General features: G+C 43.2%; 1 protein-coding gene across 1 annotated transcript; it reads right to left on the reverse strand.

The window, feature by feature from the left end:
• Positions 1 to 5,523: 5,523 nt before the first annotated feature.
• On the reverse strand, positions 5,524 to 12,493 carry FAM110C (family with sequence similarity 110 member C). The gene is made up of 3 exons (XM_032184991.1): positions 12,414 to 12,493; positions 11,042 to 12,211; positions 5,524 to 7,712 (listed from the first exon to the last, which is right to left on the reverse strand). The coding sequence occupies exon 2, from the start codon at positions 12,180 to 12,182 to the stop codon at positions 11,082 to 11,084; it is 1,101 nt and encodes a 366-aa protein (XP_032040882.1). The 5' UTR covers positions 12,183 to 12,211; positions 12,414 to 12,493; the 3' UTR covers positions 5,524 to 7,712; positions 11,042 to 11,081.
• Positions 12,494 to 16,638: the final 4,145 nt, after the last annotated feature.

Here is a 16,638-nt window from a genome sequence, read left to right on the forward strand (position 1 = left end):
ACCTACTACAAAACACAGCACTTGCCCATGGCCAGACGCACCACGTGATGTAAGTCCTTTGAAACACTCATGCGTCCTCCACTGAACCATGAGCTTGGATGAAGACCAGGCTTGAAGCAAAATGTAAAGTGGACAACAACTGGCATCCTTCTTTTTCTTGTCCAGAATCAATATCTGAACAGTTGAAAATGTTTGAATGTTTTTATCTGGATCATAACTTTGTTTAGAGAACCATGAAAAAGGTTTTCATCAAAAGATTAGAGGTGATTTTTTTCCCTGATAAATACATAAAAGAATGTTGATTAAAATCAAGAGTCGTTGGTTAGCATTTGTTTTGATGAGAGGCAAGCTGTGTCTTTCCAGAAAGTTCAGGAGATACCTTTCAGCTGGTTCCCAAACAGAACCATTTCAGGTTCATTTATGCTTTCAGTTCTACTCTTGCAAAGCCCGCCTGTTCACTAGAACTGGACTGATTTTTTTAAAATTGTTATTGTTATTGTTATTGTTATTGTTATTGTTATTGTTATTGTTATTGTTATTATTATTATTATTATTTGGCCACACTGAAGTTCCTAGAAGGTTTAGACCACATTTTACCTTGAAAAGATTTGTAATTTGCCATTTGCTTTTGCAGTAGCTGCACTCAGAGCTCTTTGCAGACAAATAAAATGTCACACAACAGCTCTGAGAAACTTATTTAAGTGAGCTAAAGACAAGCCAAGGGTGATGTTACAAACAGATGTCAACGATGAAAAGAGGGAAAATAATGAAAAAAAGATACGCTAAGTTATGCAGGAAGGGCTGTGTACATGAAAATGGACGGCAGACTTGGCCTCTAACACAGTAAGCTGCTGCTTAACTATGCACCTTATTCACTTCTCATCTGTTTGCACATTTAGTTTCCTGTTCCTTGGGGTAGGGGCAAACAAAGATTGAACAGAAGGTTATAACTGGAAATATTACTCAGAAAAAAAAAAAAAGATTACAAGAACGAGGATAGATAGAATAGTACCTTGGGTAACATAATCAGCACATGAATGAGAGAAGTGGAAAAGTAAACATAGAAAGGGACCGTCATAGAGGGCACAAGATGAGCAATTCGAACTGGTGAGTAACTGTGGAAGTTGCAAAGGCTCCTACTCACCATGGAGAAAAACAGTGATGCAAGAGGTTAGGTTGACAGGAAGGAGTAAGGACAGCATTCCCATTAGTTTGCTCAGTTGTGCCTGTATCTTTGTATGAGGGGTTACATCTTGGCTCTGGTTGGTTCAGCACTGTTTCATGCTGATCATCATCTGATGAATAATAATGTGTTTTCGTGGCTAGCTGTCAGTGATTACCACCCTCTGCCTCTTGCTGTAGCCAATGAAAAAGAATATAAAACTGTTACACCCATGGGACTGTTGGTTGGCAAACTATGAAATACAAACAACCAAAGCTCTTAGATTTTTTTAAAAACATATTAATCACTGAGGCAATCCAACACCCCTACAAATGTGCAAACTAATTTCACAGGATTTTATATTCTTTGAGGAGTTAAACTGATTTCTGGATATAGATATATGTGACTTATTTTGATCCAGAAGTTGTGTTGTCTTTGAAACTGTTTAGTCATGAAGACCTCCCTGGACTTAACCGCCTCTTACATCATTACCTGCAGATGAGAAGAGTGGTCATTTCTAATCCCATTTTGCAATGTTCCACTTAGGTCAATTGATCTATTACCCTTTACTCCATCAGGATAAATCTAGGGTAAATATAACTAAACCCCTCCAGTATTCAGAGGCATCTCTTTAAGGGTAATGCTAAGCACTATATTTGCTTGTTTGGATGCCAATGACACACAGTTCTTTGTCAAATGCTCTTGCAGATACTGTTACCGTTGTGTGTTCAGAATGCACCATCTACAATACACCTGAAGAGGCTTTTTTCCAGTCTCTAAGTCTTTGCAGAGCTTCTTTCTAACACCTATTTACTACTGAGAGATGAATCAAAAGAGAAGCAGTGAATCACTAAACTGTGGAGTTTAAGAGGTTACGCACACCAGACACTCCAAGAACAGGAGCTTGCAAATCCTTATTTCTCAAAGAAATCCACTGGATACCACAAAATGGGGTACAAATGCCCTATATAATAAAGGACTGTAGGAGGGGTCTTCATTTAATAACAATGTTCTTAAGCTCAGCTGTAGCCCAAGGATACTGGTACTGGTGGATGAAAAGTTCAACATGAGCTGGCAATTTACACTTGAAGACCAGAAAAAGAATTCTGGGCTGCATCAAAAAAGTGTGGCCAGCAGGTGGAGGGAGGTGCTCTGCTCTGCTCCTCCCTCTGCTCTGCTCTCATGAGACCCCACTTGGCGCACTGTGTTTGGTTTTGAGTCCCCTGCGCAAAAAAAAAAAAAAAACAAAACATGGACATGTTAAAAGTGGGTCCAGATGATGGCCACAAAGATGATCAGAGGGCTGGAGCACCTCTCTTATGAAGACAAGCTGAGAGTTGGCATTATTTAGCTTAGCAAAAAGAAAGCTCCATGGATACCTTATAGCAGCCTTCCACTACTTGAAGGGGACCTACAGGAAAGATGAGGAGAGACTCTATCAGACTGTAGTGATAGGACAAGGAATAACGGTTTTAAATTAAAAGAAAGTAGATTTAAATTAGATATAAGGTATTAGATATATAAGGAAGAAATTCTTTACTGTAATGGTGGCTAGGCATGGGAACAGGATGCCCAGAGAAGCTGTGGATGCCCCATCCCTGGAGGTGTTCAAGGCCAGGCAGGATGGGGCTTTGAGCAACCTGGTCTAGTGGGAGGTGTCCCTGCCCATGGCAGAGAGGTTGGAACTGGGTGATCCTTAAAGCCTCTTTCAACCCAAACCATTCTGTGATTTCTATGATATTCACGGGCTATGATGACTCCTTCCTCCCAAAGGCAGCAATACTGGCAAAGGCTTGCTAAGGGAGGTTAACCCACACAGAAAGGGGGAGGCACAAATTGTCTCCCTTTTCTAGACTTGCTTTTTATCCTGTACTGACACAGGTCAGACAGGGTTTATGCTGGGAAGGCTCTATGTCAATGATGATAAATGTTGCTTTTTTTTTTTTTTTTTTGTGGAAGAGCTTAATCTACACAGTGAGCATCAGTCAGCTCTACCTCAAGTTGCATTCAAACACTTGTCATTGAAACACTTCCACCTGAGCAGGTTAGGCCATGCCAAAATGATAATTACACAGCTGGAGTATACTGGTCTCTGGTAAAAGCTTACTGTATACAATCATTATTTCTCCTGCTTTCTTCACAGAATGCATGCACAGGGAATTAACATCACATATATTGAATTCTTCCTATGGAATGCAGTCAAAGGAAAACCTGTTAAGGTTCTGGAGTTACGTTTTTTTTCTAAGCAGAACTTCAGGCTCACTGCTTGGGCACTGGCCATGCTTGTTTGTGATGGATGTGGTATTGCCTGCAGCACATAGTAGTTTTTGACAGTGAGGAAAATCAAATATAATATCAAAGTCTGGAAAAAAAATACTGCCCTTCAGAAACACACAGTGCATCTTTTAGCCATATTCTAGAATGAAAATATCAAATTACTGTGAAACAACCCTGGCTTCATGTATTTCAAACTTACCAAGAACCCTTGGTTCTCATACAGGGATCTTGGTATGGCCAACACATCTGTAGCCTCACTCAGAGCAAGTAATTGGGTAGTGGGATACTAGCTTTAAAATAATGGTATGCTAATGGAAACAGAACAATAAAAAGATATTTTTTAAGAAAACAAAACAAAACAAAACAACAAAACTAACTCTCAGCGTGGTATTTTTATTTGTATGCACTCAATAGTACACAGTACATTTATATGGCTATAAATACAGAAATGTAGGAACTTGCATACCAAGTCTGACCAGTACTCTATTTCACAAGATTCAAAAGAAGATGTGAGAAACTTCATATAAGGCAATGACAGGTCAACCTCCTCCCAGGGAAGTTTCTGCTTAATGCCCATTGTTGTAATGTTTCTCCAAATTCACAAAACACGAGGGCTATCTCCCTTTGAAAAGTAATACATGTATAATAGAACAATCTGTATTTGTTACATATAGATCTCTGTACAGTAATATTTACAATATATTGCAAGGATTCCAGTCTCTACCTGATGTCTTTATTGCAAATATTAACGTTTAGGCCATAAAAATCAGACTTTGTACCTTTCACATGTTATGTTACGGCTGTGGATATTGTCCTGTCACATGGTTGGAGCACGTTGAAACACTTGGGTGTAAATAGCAGTTAGCACTGCACACTTGCACTCCATTTGACAAAATCATTCAATTTATGATTTGTCTTTGCCCTCAGCCCCAGTTTTAGGTTTCCCAAAAGAATAGAAACCCATTTCCAAACTTCTGATTTACCTCAGTGGCCTGCTTTACCTCGCTTTATCACTAAAGTTGAAAAAAACAGCCCTTCCAAATCTTGTCTTTTATAGCGAAGTAGTAAAAACATCTAGAGGACTTCTTTTGGGAAAAGACAGGTAGTGACTAACAGTAGCAATTTTTTCTCATTTTGATGGATATGAGTGAAACACCCAACAAATGGAAGAAAAAGCCATCCCATGTAACAGTAAGAGGAGCTGAATGAAGTACTAATCTTTGGAATAAGCACCAAATCATTCATTCACAAGAGGTATGGAGAAAGAATGATTGTCATCTACTGCCTTTCTTGGCATACTGGGAAAAATAGGTTATTAGCTTATCCAGAAGATATTTTTAAATAGAGGGAATCCATAGCTTACCAAGGGAAGATCTTAGATAGGTCCACATCTTCTCTGGAATAAATGATACCTCAGAGGGCTCAGGGTTCCTATCAAAGCTTGAACAAAGCAAGGGAAATTTTGCCACATATAAATGTGGAAAGTCATCACAACCACATTAAACTGTCCATAAAGATAAAAATGGGGAATTAAAAAAATATTCAGAATGGGGACAGTTCTGGTTTCACTAATCTCTGCCAGGAAACATTCATTGATTTTGATAAAGACTGATGTTCAGTACCTTCAAGCCAATTGAACATTTCTATCGTTGAAAGCACACTACCAATGCATCTTCTATTTTTTTTCCTAGCATTATAATCTTAACTTCAAAGTTCAGAGCCGCTCATCTGAAAAAGTGAAAACGAACAGAAGTTTGAAAATGAAACTAAAAATCTTCCTTGGATACCAAACAAAATAATTCTTTTGTATTGTGGTGGGGCACCAACTTGTAATGCAAAAGATTTTTCCTGGGCTCTAAACCATCTACAGTCAATTCATATTTTCAAAGGCAAGCAGGTATCAACCTCTGACAAAAGCATCTAAATACTTTGCAAAGTGAACATGAAAAGAACAGATACAGCAGGTTACGTTCATGAGTAATAAACCTAGTCTGTGTCCCTTTATAAATTGCACTTTCAGTGCATAAATCATATTAGCAGCATCTTGGCTTGTAGTTTTTTTTTTTTTTTTTTTTTTTTTTGAGAATCATCCTTAAATAATAATGTAACAGAAGCACACAGAAATTTCATTATTTAACAAGGATATCCCTGTGTGATAGCTTCTTTCTACATTTGCAGAAGCTCACTCATGCAAACTATTTGGTTTTCACCTAAGTTTAAACCAGGCTCAAAAATTATTGTATCGGGAAGTGTTATCTGCCTATCTAGACAACTTCAGACACGCAGACCTTAGTATGTGACACTAGAAAACGAAGACAAATGCCTTGCATTCTCAAACTGTTGCTGTAATTGAGAACTAACTATCCAGTGACTGACAAGCACATTTAAAACATATGTAAATGCAACCCGGCCATCTTGTTGTGAATTTAACTGCTGTCAACTGCAGCACTTGATGAGTGCTTCAGGGGCGACTCTGTCAGCGTGCCACGTTTGTGTAAGTTCAAACGGGAAACCAGGCCTCCCACGTCGGATGTTTTCTAGGAGTATTGCTGTTCACTCTTGCCCTTTCCTCTCCTACAGGTTTATTTACCGAGAGCAACAAACACTTTAAAAATGCAGTTCAAGTGCTCATTTGGGCTCTGCTTCCACCCAGCCACGCTGGCAGCTGTTTTGGGCCAGAAGAGGCACCTTGAGAGCTGTTGGTGTGCAAGCAGAGAGGAATGCAGAGAATGAAAGCTCCATTTTCTGGACTCCTCACAGCCAGGTGAAGTCTGGCGTGGCAAGAAGGACACCATGCCTGTGGCAACACACATCTAGCCTCTGCAGGACGCCCTGCTGGAGTCCTCGCTGCACAGCTGTCAGATAGGCCTTGGTGTGACTGAGAGGGCAACGGGCCTACACTGGTTTCTTTTTTTTTTTTTTTTTGTGGATATTACAAACCACAAAAAAAAAAAAAAAAAGCTTTGGTCTCAGACATTCTTTATTAAGTAGCGAAAGATTGCATTAAGTATCTGGGGCATAGACAGCAAGGTTCCTGAGTTGTTGCAGAAGGCACCATTCCCTACACTGATGATCCAAAGTACTTTTTATCAGCTTTTGAAATACATTTCACTTGGCCAGTTCAAGTGAAGCATTCCATTGATGATATTCAATGCGGTGCTGTCTACACTGGATCTTTTCCCATGAGGACATCTACCTGGCATGGTTGCACCTATGCCCCAGCACATCCTCTTGCGAGATGTCACAGTGCAGGGATGCTGGCCTGCACATCCTGAGTACAACTCTACTCCAGACCCACACTAGGGAAGCGTGGCCTTGCATAGCCTAGGATACAGTCTCCTACTGTGATCCTGTAAGCCCACTGCTCACTCATGGTGCATAAAACACAAGGTATTGAGCCACCAGCTGCCAAGCACTGGAACGAAGCCCTCTCTAGTAGAGGCAGAAATATGTTGTAAGCACAGTAGAGGAGCCCATATAAATGTGAATTGTACAGTTCTGCAGCACTGCAACAATAACGCCAAACCCTCTCTAATTTTTGACTACCTGTTTCTTAGAACTGCGCTTCTGAAAAAAACTCAGGCAGTGTTTTAGAAGCTATTCCTCCCCATTGGCTGAGGAGGGTGTGCGACAGAGCAAGCTAGATGGACAAAAGGTACTCCAGTGTTCAATGAACAGCCTTAAAGAGAGGCTTGGCAGGGATTTAGCTTACAGCATGTTTGCCAAGCACACCAGATAAAGCTGCCACAGTCCTCACCAGCCAGGCAAACAACGTCTCCCGATGTCAGGATGAGCCCTGGTCAAACAGACCTGGTGGGATGGGACCTCTGAGTGGCTGGGAGGAGCCAGCTGGCCTGCAGGGCGAGGCCTGACCCAGGGCTCATTGCCACTTCATCCCCACTTTCTCCTCCCATCCCTGGTGACAAACTCATTGCTGGGGAGAGACGGGTGTGCAACACGGACCTTTGCCACATCCCAGAGCGACATCCTGGGGCGGTGACCTGATGCTGGATATTTCTGCCAACAGCATGCTCTGCTTTGCCAGGAGCTTTCATTTCCTGCTTCCTTGCCGTGGCACAGTTCATGATTTCAGCTTGTCGTCATGCTCTCGGACACCCTTTGTGCTTTTGACAAGAGTGAGGCTGTCAAGAGGGACAGGGGCGAGGGAAGGAGGCCAGAAGAAAATGCTAAACTTGGACAAAGTAGCCATGAGCCAGATGAGGGAAGAGTTTCTTCCAGTGTCTGGTTTTGTTCAACTTCCAAGTCAAGGATTCTGATGAAAGAGAAAAAAAAAAGTGTCATTTATCATATCAAACAGCATTAGGTGATACTACAAGGCTTTTATTCAGATGCTTGCAGTTATTGCCAACATAACAAATTCCCCTACCATGAGATCTCCATGTGAATAATGAACATTCAAGTAAGAATGGTGCTGAAACACAAGGCTGCATAATCCTGATTCAAGCCAGGAAGGAGGATGATCTGTGAACCCCTTTCTTGGAGTCAAGCAGAGCTGACAGTGAGAGGAGCCAGCAGAATTGAACTGCAGAGGTGAATTCAGGCAACATCCTACTGTGAAACAGCAATGCTCATCTCACTGAGGAAATTTGTGTTTTGAAGCCCACAGCCCACATTCAGACTCTGTGCTCATCACTCTGATGAGATGTGTCAGGGAACTTGATCCTTCAGGTAGTTGTTTTACTTACGCAGTGTCCCACCAGGCTCCAGAGAGCTCATGAAAAATTAAACAGAGAACATAAAATATGAATGAGGTGCTCACCAACCCATACAAGCTATGCAGTTCTCTAAAGGTAGTTTAGACGTAATAAATGCTAGATCTTAGAAAAACAGGCTTTTGCTTCTTTCTCCAAAGAAGCTGTAATACTTTTCAAGCCTCTCTGTAAAATGAAGTGCCTTCAAGAATGTGTCTCAGAGCCACAAAGCCAAATATGTGGATATTGTAAAAAATGTGCGTATCTAACTTGATGCTGCATTGTCAGAGAAAATGTAGAACTGAATGAGAAGATGAACATTTGGGTATACGTTAATGTAAACACCGTAACTAGAAGACTCAACCTGAGATCACATGAAGATAGCTTAAATTTTGCCTGGTAACTATAATATTTAACATATGGTAACTTGGTGACTCCTATCCCTTATTCTAGGTGTTGTGCCCTGGTATTTTTAGCTGACCTCACTGAACTTTTTCTGGTTCTGTGGCCTAACTGGTATTTTCTTTTTCAGAAAGTGTCCACAAATTAACCTGGAAACAATCATAGACCTACTACTGAGGTGTATCAGCTGAGAGTCAGCTCTAGTATTATGTTTAAAATTAGGTTTATAATATGAACCGTGTGGATTAATGTTTCTAAGACTGCCAGAATTTTGGTTCCAAAAAAAATCGCTGCCAGCGTAAAGCATTCCCTCATGCTCTACTCTGATTTCAATTTAAATGGCAGTAAGCACCATTGCTAGGGGTACAGAACAGCTAAAGGAAAATCATTCCTAGAACATGTGGTTTCTAGAAATTAAAATTACTGCAGAATGATCATATTTGTCCCTTGAACTTCACGGAGGTCTTTTTACCACACTGTTAGGCTAGCACTCTTTCTGAATGGTTATTTTGTCTTAGGTGTTAAAAAAAATAAATAAATAGACATTGACCAAGCCTTTGTGAAGTTGCACCAGCTCAGCCCCTGAATAACACCTTTCCCCTTCCTGCCCTGGCTTTTGCCCTGGCGAAGCACCCTCTTGTCCTCAGCCTCTGAAGACTGCATGCTCCTTGGGGTGGTCACCAACATCTCCTGTCTCAGCTGCAGTGCTGGACATCCTCAGCACCATGCAAATGGATGGGGAAAGGCCCAACTGTTCCCTCCTGAGCAGGCTCTGGCATCCTGTGGTGACGACTGCTGTTCTGGACCTGGAACCTACTGCTCACAAGGCCACGCAAGAGCAGACAGGTTTTTATTTTGCTTCCCTTCATGGAAATTTAGTTGGTTTTGTTACATGGCTCCTGCTTGCAGTGGAAGAGAGTGAGTTGTACCATCCGTCCTCAGTGTTTTGTGAGGCCAGCTGTGACAGCAAGGGTCACAAATGGCCACATGCACTGTTTTGTGTATCTCCCTTGCCTTTTATCACAGAGGTATGAGCAAAGAAGAATGATCAGAAGAGTCCTTTCTTCTCTCTGACGTAATTTGGAAAAGATCTGTCACATAACAACGCTTCTTTAACTTGTCAGGCGGAGACCTGACAATTGCTCTTATCTAAAGCAGCTTGAAATGTTGGTACAAAAATGTCTCTCCTTCCTTGCTCTACTTGCAGGACAAAAATATCCTTTCAAGAAGAATACAAATTTTAAAAATTATCCACTTCTCACATAATTAAAACTATTTTAAGTAAATTAATGGATTTCTGCATTTCATAGATTAAAGGAATCTGGAGTGACAGCCCCACATCCACATGAGAAAGAGGCTCAAGCATTTCATTGCTCCCCGTTCATAAGGCCTACACTCACTCTCAAGAGCTGTACCTGCACTAAGCGATGCTCTTCTCATGCACCAATTACAAACTGTCAGAAAACATACATGTAATCCTTCACATTGAGAACTGTTCATGCAATTTTTAAAGACCATACTGTGGTACTTGTCTTAAGGGCTTCATGTATTGGAAGGAGAAAAAAATGTCTAGTAGAACATCAGTACCAAAGTCCCCAGGAACACAGCTCTTTGAGATCAGATGCAAAATAAACACAGCTTTGACTAAAACCAGGATATCAGATTTCGCTAGGGCTAAATTTATTCTATTTCACCGTGTGAAGTAATTGTTTCCCAAACCTTGACGCCACATATTTGTATTACTTATCTGTAGTTTTACAAAGCAATGTATCCCTCTATACAAAGAAAACCACACAACTCATTTCTAGCCACCGGTACCAAGCCGCACAGCAAAACCCACTTCAGAAGAGCCAAATCCACTATGATCAAACAGGACAGATAACATATGCTAGGGGATCACCTGGAGCAAACTTTTACAATCTGCACAGCAAGAAGACTGATAGCAGTAGTACTGGCTCTGCTTTGCTTGCCTGAGAGTAGGGCTGCCTATGTGTAAGCAAAAAAAGGGAACAAGGAGAGTGTGAGGGAAAGTAAAGAGGGGGAAGCTGTAGCATTATGGTAAAAATACAGTGTACTCCTCATTATTAATAGTTTGAGTTCAGTCTGTTATATAAGCTGCTGTAATTAAGGGTTTAATACTTTTCTAATTTTTTTTTTTCAGCACTTAATATAGCAGAAATGCAGAAAACAAACTATTTACAAAGCAGGAGTCTGCAAAAGACAGACAGCCCTCATAGACACTGACGCTTTGATTTCTCGTAGGGGGTCTGATCTCAGTCTGGCGAGCTGTACTTGTTTGTTTGCATTTTGTTCTTTGCAATGCCCCAGATTTCTGCTTTGCAAAAATGCTATATTATGACAAGTAGTCTACAAAATACAAGTTCCCACCACCGTTCATAAAAAGACTAAAATAAATTATGAAAAGCCTAGTGCTCGCTAAAGAGGAAAGAGAAATGTATAAATCAACAGGGCGAGGCTTTGCACACACCTTGAGTTTGCCAGGCTGCAATGCATGCTGAAAGAAGCCTTCATGCCAGCTCTTGCATCGCCTTGTTAGTCTCCTTGGCTTTCTTACACGTGTACAGCCACTTGATTATCCGAGCGTTGCGCTCGATCACAGAGGTGCTGCTCGGGACCTGCTCGGTGAGTTCGTCCTCCAGCAGCCCCTCGTCCCCGCTGTGCCTTGTGAAGTCGCTCTCGGATGTTGCCACACTGATGCTGCGAATCTTGAAGGAGATGTTGTCAGACACCACCGAGAAGTTCTCTCTTCCCAGATCCTCGATGACCTCCTGCTCCAGGCCACAGTACTTAAAAAATGTATCAAACTCAGCGAAAGACTTGGAGTAGCGAGAGCTGATGTCTGACTGGGAGCGATGGAGACCTCTCCTCTTCACCTCCTTGACCTCCTCAGCAGCTACAGTCAATGTTGAGGGTCTCTCAAGCTCTGTTTTGCACAGCCCCGGGGTTTGGGTGCTCTCAGCAGCAGTCTGCTCAGCCCCATGGCTGCTCGGCTCGTGGTCACTGTGCTTTGCCATGGGCAGCTCTTTGCTCTCGGTGCTTGCGGTGTCCTCCATAATGACTCTGGGCATCTCAGGGGAGGCCAGCTGCTTCTCCTTTCCAGGCCCTTGGAAGAGCCTCCTCACCAAACTCCCTCGTGAGCCGTCCTGGCTCTGGCCTCTCCCCAGCTCACATTTCTGCCGGTAGATCACCAGTGAGTCTGGCCGCATCTGCCTCCTGGGGGTGCTGCGCCTGGCTATGGGGGGGCCGTGCTGCAGGGGGGCACGGCAGGAGCACGTCGCCTTTGCCCGCTCCAGCGGCTTCGTGCCCTTCCCTCTGCCCAAGTCCCTGTTGATCTTGCTCTCCACCGAGCACGCCTCGCTGCTGCTCTCCGAGGCCGAGCTGAACACCGTGACGGGCTCCTGCTTGGTGCCGATCACCTGCTGGCTTTTCACGTACTTGGCCTTGTCGGCTGCCAGCCTCTCCACCGCGCTTCTCCTGCCGGGGGTGCCTGCCCCCATCTGCCTGCGCAGGTACTCGGGCCCCTTGCTGAGGAGCCGCACGGTGAGCGAGGAGTGAAGGTCGGGGATGGCGTGCATCTTCACGGCCCGGCTGAGCGGTTCGGCGGGCATAGCAGCCGCGAGGCCCCCCGCTCCCCGTCCTGCGTGGGCAAGGCACCAAAATAAATAAATAAATAAATAAATAAATAAATTTAAAACCACCACCACCAGCAACAACAAAATATTAAAAAACACCAAATAAAAAAAAATAAAATAAAAAATAAAAATTAAAAAAAAATAAAGTATAAAAAATTTAAAAAATTAATAACACCCCCCCCCCCCAAAAAAAAAAAAACAACCCACCCTTAGGCTCAGGACACTCCGTGGACAGAAGCCCCCGACTGCAGCTCCCTCCGGCCGCCGCCGTGGGCTCTCTCTGTGCTGCCCCACGCAGCCTCCTCCGCGCACCCACCCGCGGCCGTGCCCGGCCCCCCCCGGCCCCCGCAGCCAATCCCGGCCCCGCCGCGCCGGGGAGCGGCGCTCGGCACGGCCCCGGCGGCGGCACCGGGGCAGGGCTCCGACGGGGGCGGTGGGGGGACCCCACGAGGCCGGGGACGACGTGCGTGCTGCTGTCGGGGGGGTGTCGGCGATAGGGCGACGCGGCGACACAGCGGCGACAGGATCCGGCGCTGCTTTGCCCTTCAGAAGTACAGGGCAGAGTTCCCCCCCCTCCCTGCCCGCCCCGTGCCGGCAGCTCCCAGCGGGCAGGGCAGCTGCTTGCTGTGATTTAAATATGCGAACGTGGAGGCAGGCACCTGGGGCGGGCTGGGAGCTCGGCTCTGCCTCGTGGAGCCTGGTGAGCGATAAGTCTGCCCTGTGGTCGCTTGTAACTGAGTCGGACAGAGCTTCCAAAGAGCTTATTATTATTTTTTTATATTTATTTATTTTTCTAATACAGAAAATGTAAGCCGGGTTACGTCTGCAAGGTTTTTCATTCACACTTTTATTATTATTATTATTTTTATTTTTAATTTCTTCTCAGAAAGAGCAGTCAGGCATTGGAACAGGTTGCCCAGGGAGGTGGTGGAGTCACCGTCCCTGGGGGTGTTTAAGGAAAGGTTGGACCTGGTGCTTAGGGACATGGTTTAGTGGGTGACATTGGTAGTAGGGGGATGGTTGGACCAGGTGGTCTTGGAGGTCTTTTCTAGCCTAGATGCTTCTATGGTTCTACATTGTCTATTAATCCTTTGTGATTATAATAACAGAACATGTGGTGATAGACTTGAATTCAATATTTACAGTCACCAAGTTGTGGCAAATGCAAAGGGATAGATGGAATACAGAATAAATTACTAGGCACCATCTATGTCAAGGAAGTGTAGGTCAAGAGTTGGGTATGGATGCCCCCGCCACCCAGTAGAAGGAGATAGCAGGGGTCTGGGCACCTCTGGTACAGGGAGGTGCTTTGCACTGGGGTGGGAAAGTGATAGCTTTTGTGCTTACACCAAAAAAAAAAAAAAAAAAATGCTGTCCCAACAGACCCCTGTTCTGATGGCTGTGTCCAGGGGCTGTGTCATCACCAAAGAGTTGAGCCATGAATCTGGCACTGACATTATCCTCTTTCAGGCATAAACCAGTATGAGGTACTAAACTGTGACCTGAGCAGCTGTGTTTTCAGTGGAGCAGCACTCCTCTGGGCATGTCTGGCTTTTCTGGGGATATAACCATAGTTTCTGTGCAATATTGGAACCATATTATGACTGTCAGTCAAGGGACCACCTAAGTCATGGTCCAACTTCCCTAACACAGTGCAGGGAATGTATGCTACTTTTTGAGTGTAACGAATGGAGTGGTTTCATCTGTGCCCTCAATGCAAAGCAATGAGTCACCAGTCATGCTGAAAGCATTGGCCACATTTTAGCCCAATCCCCTGCACAAGGCCAGCAGGCTTGGTGAGATGTTCCCACTGTGAGAAGGAAAGGGTTGCCCCGGGGTAGGAATCCAGGCTAACACTTCAGTGAAGACCTGCTCGAAGTAGCAGTAAACAGAAATATTCCCTCTCCAACATGCCTCTGCACGTGGTTTTGCATCCTCTATACATTCATTTTACATCCTCATTGCCCTTAGATGCTTAGGTCTGAACTCAGGAAATCTCATAACACAAACTTCTTCCTATTCCCGGCAACAATCCCAGAAGAGACGCCTGCCATAAGCATGACTGCAACACATGTACTTTGACATCACTTTGAAAGCAATTCTTGTGGATATGTAGAATGAGCAGGTAGAGCTGCCTCCCATATCAGCATGCCTAAAAATTAATGTTCTCAACAGTAATGATAATAAGCAGTAATGATGATATAAGCACAGCTGATTACTAAGGAGCCCTTCACTATTAAAGCAGCTCATGCAAAAATGTGCAAGAGTGTGTTTAATATTGTTACATATTTAAATGCTTCATGGAAGGCTGCACTTATGGAGAAGGCTATTTCTTCTGACAAAGAACCGTAGCAGGAAGCCAATAGATGTGACGAACTTATTAATGAGATTAAAGTTTCATTCCTATCCTCGTATTGACAAATTTTGTCTTATTTTCTTTCCTTCATTTGGAGTTCAAAAACTATATAATGAAACAACATAATTTCACACTCCTCCGTACATCTTGGTGTTTTTTTCTTCTTTTTCCAATTTCTTGTACCTTATATCTCTGAGCTTTAAGAACTTACAACAATTCTCAGACTGTTAATTCATTTGCATTTATTTGAGATATTGAGATAAGATTATTTGAAATATTTATATTTAAATATCTTGAAGTTAGCTGATATATTTATGGATACACTCTCACAATATTCAAAGAAGAGAGAGCCATTGTATTCCTAATTTCTGCAAAGTGGAGCAAGATGTTGTGCATTAGAATGTCTTCAAGCAAATGAGCTTTGCTCCTGGCCCAGCAGAGGCATAGAGACACTAAAATGGAAGTAAGCAGCATCCCCCTTCCCTCAACCTGTCAGCTGCCATCCTGTCTCTCTTTGGCAGTGATGCATTAAGCAAAGGCAAGAGAAGCAAATCCTGCACACCCTAACCCTTATCTGGCAGCAAGAGTTTCCCCACTCAGTGGAAGTTTTACAAAACACTAAGTCAGCTGGCAATTAAAGTTATTGCTAAATACAAAGCAGTTGAATTTTTCCTTTTGTTAGGGGTAACACAAACCAATTCCTTGCTTGTATGCATAAGAAAGGTGTGCAGGGCACATTTTCCTGCTGTGGGTGATTAGAAAGCCAGTAAATCCAAGCTGCAGCAATGTGACTGCGGGTAAAAACTGTAGTGTGTGCAATGCTTAGGTCATTTCTGTCTATTGCTACCACCCAGTTCCCGGTGACAGTGACGGTCCTTTGACCCTTTGTAGTGGTCAAAGGGCAAAAATGAAGCTGGCAGTAACAGAACGGCAATGGGCGTTAAAAAAGCAAGGAGAATACAGGTCACAAGAAGAGGGAGCTCGAGATCCGAAAGAAATGGGATGCTCCAGCTTTGGAGATGCCTGTAAACAGCTGTGTTCCAGGACAGCAAAAGATTTTGGTAGAGACAGTCCTACATCACTCGTGTGTTCTGGGTTTTAGCCTCTCCCACCAGTGCCAGCTCACTTAGCACCTTTTCACACTCCTGTAATTCCTAGTTGGTTAGTTCATTAAACAATTTAGCACCTTAGACAGAAAACAGTGTCCTCCTAAAATCAGTCCAGCTTGTTCACTATTCTTACTAGTGGTCTCTGCATTTAAATAGAATTATTTTGGAAACCCTACGTATAGTGTTTGCTAGGTTGAAGAACCATTACAAATCTAAATAGGACTATGCAATTAATAGCACATCAATTCATTTAAATGTATGGGAAAACTTATTAAAAACAGAGAGCATTAAAAAAAAAAAAAAAGTCATGGAATAGCATGGAATAGCAGAATGAGAGCAAAAGACAAAAGGAAGGACAAATGCAGCATATACTACACCAGACAGTGTTAATGGGGAAGACACAAGCCATAACAGGCTCCCTTCCTCTCTCATATCCTTTTGGCCCTGCAGTGCAACTGAACCTAGACCAGCAGACACCTTTCAGACACCTCTGGCATGAGTAACACATGTGAAAATAAAAAATCCAACCCCAAGTTTGGTACCTAATGTAGTAAGTGTGTGTTAAAATGCTGAGATTGAATATATTGATTTAAAGAGACTGACTTATTTAACGTGTTGTTTGAGGAATCAAAATCACTGAGTACTGTATACAAGGATGGGGAAAAGCTAGAATTTCCACAATGAAATACAGCTACCATGTTGCAGAGGGAAGCTTTTATGAATGCATGCTACACCTGTTAAAATAAACTTGGCACTCAGCAAAAGTCTCCTACCGTTGTTTCTGTCCTGTGTCAGCTGGATAAATGTTCCCACACTCTTCTGTAACCACTGTCATAGCTTGCAGTTATGAAACTGCATCCCTCAGTGGTTGCAAAACCCTTTACAAACCAATTGAGCTCCTAAACAACTCCCACTTGACCCCACACAGGGATGGGTCCGTGCTTTTCTTTAAGTAATTAAGTTATAG

The sequence above is a fragment of the Aythya fuligula genome, chromosome 3, assembly GCF_009819795.1.
Source record: "Aythya fuligula isolate bAytFul2 chromosome 3, bAytFul2.pri, whole genome shotgun sequence".
In the NCBI taxonomy this organism is placed as follows: Eukaryota; Metazoa; Chordata; class Aves; order Anseriformes; family Anatidae; genus Aythya; species Aythya fuligula.

Coding starts and splice junctions, on each gene's coding strand:
- FAM110C (XM_032184991.1), bottom strand. CDS start 12,182: ATGCCCGCCGAACCGCTCAGCCGGGCCGTGAAGATGCACGCCATCCCC.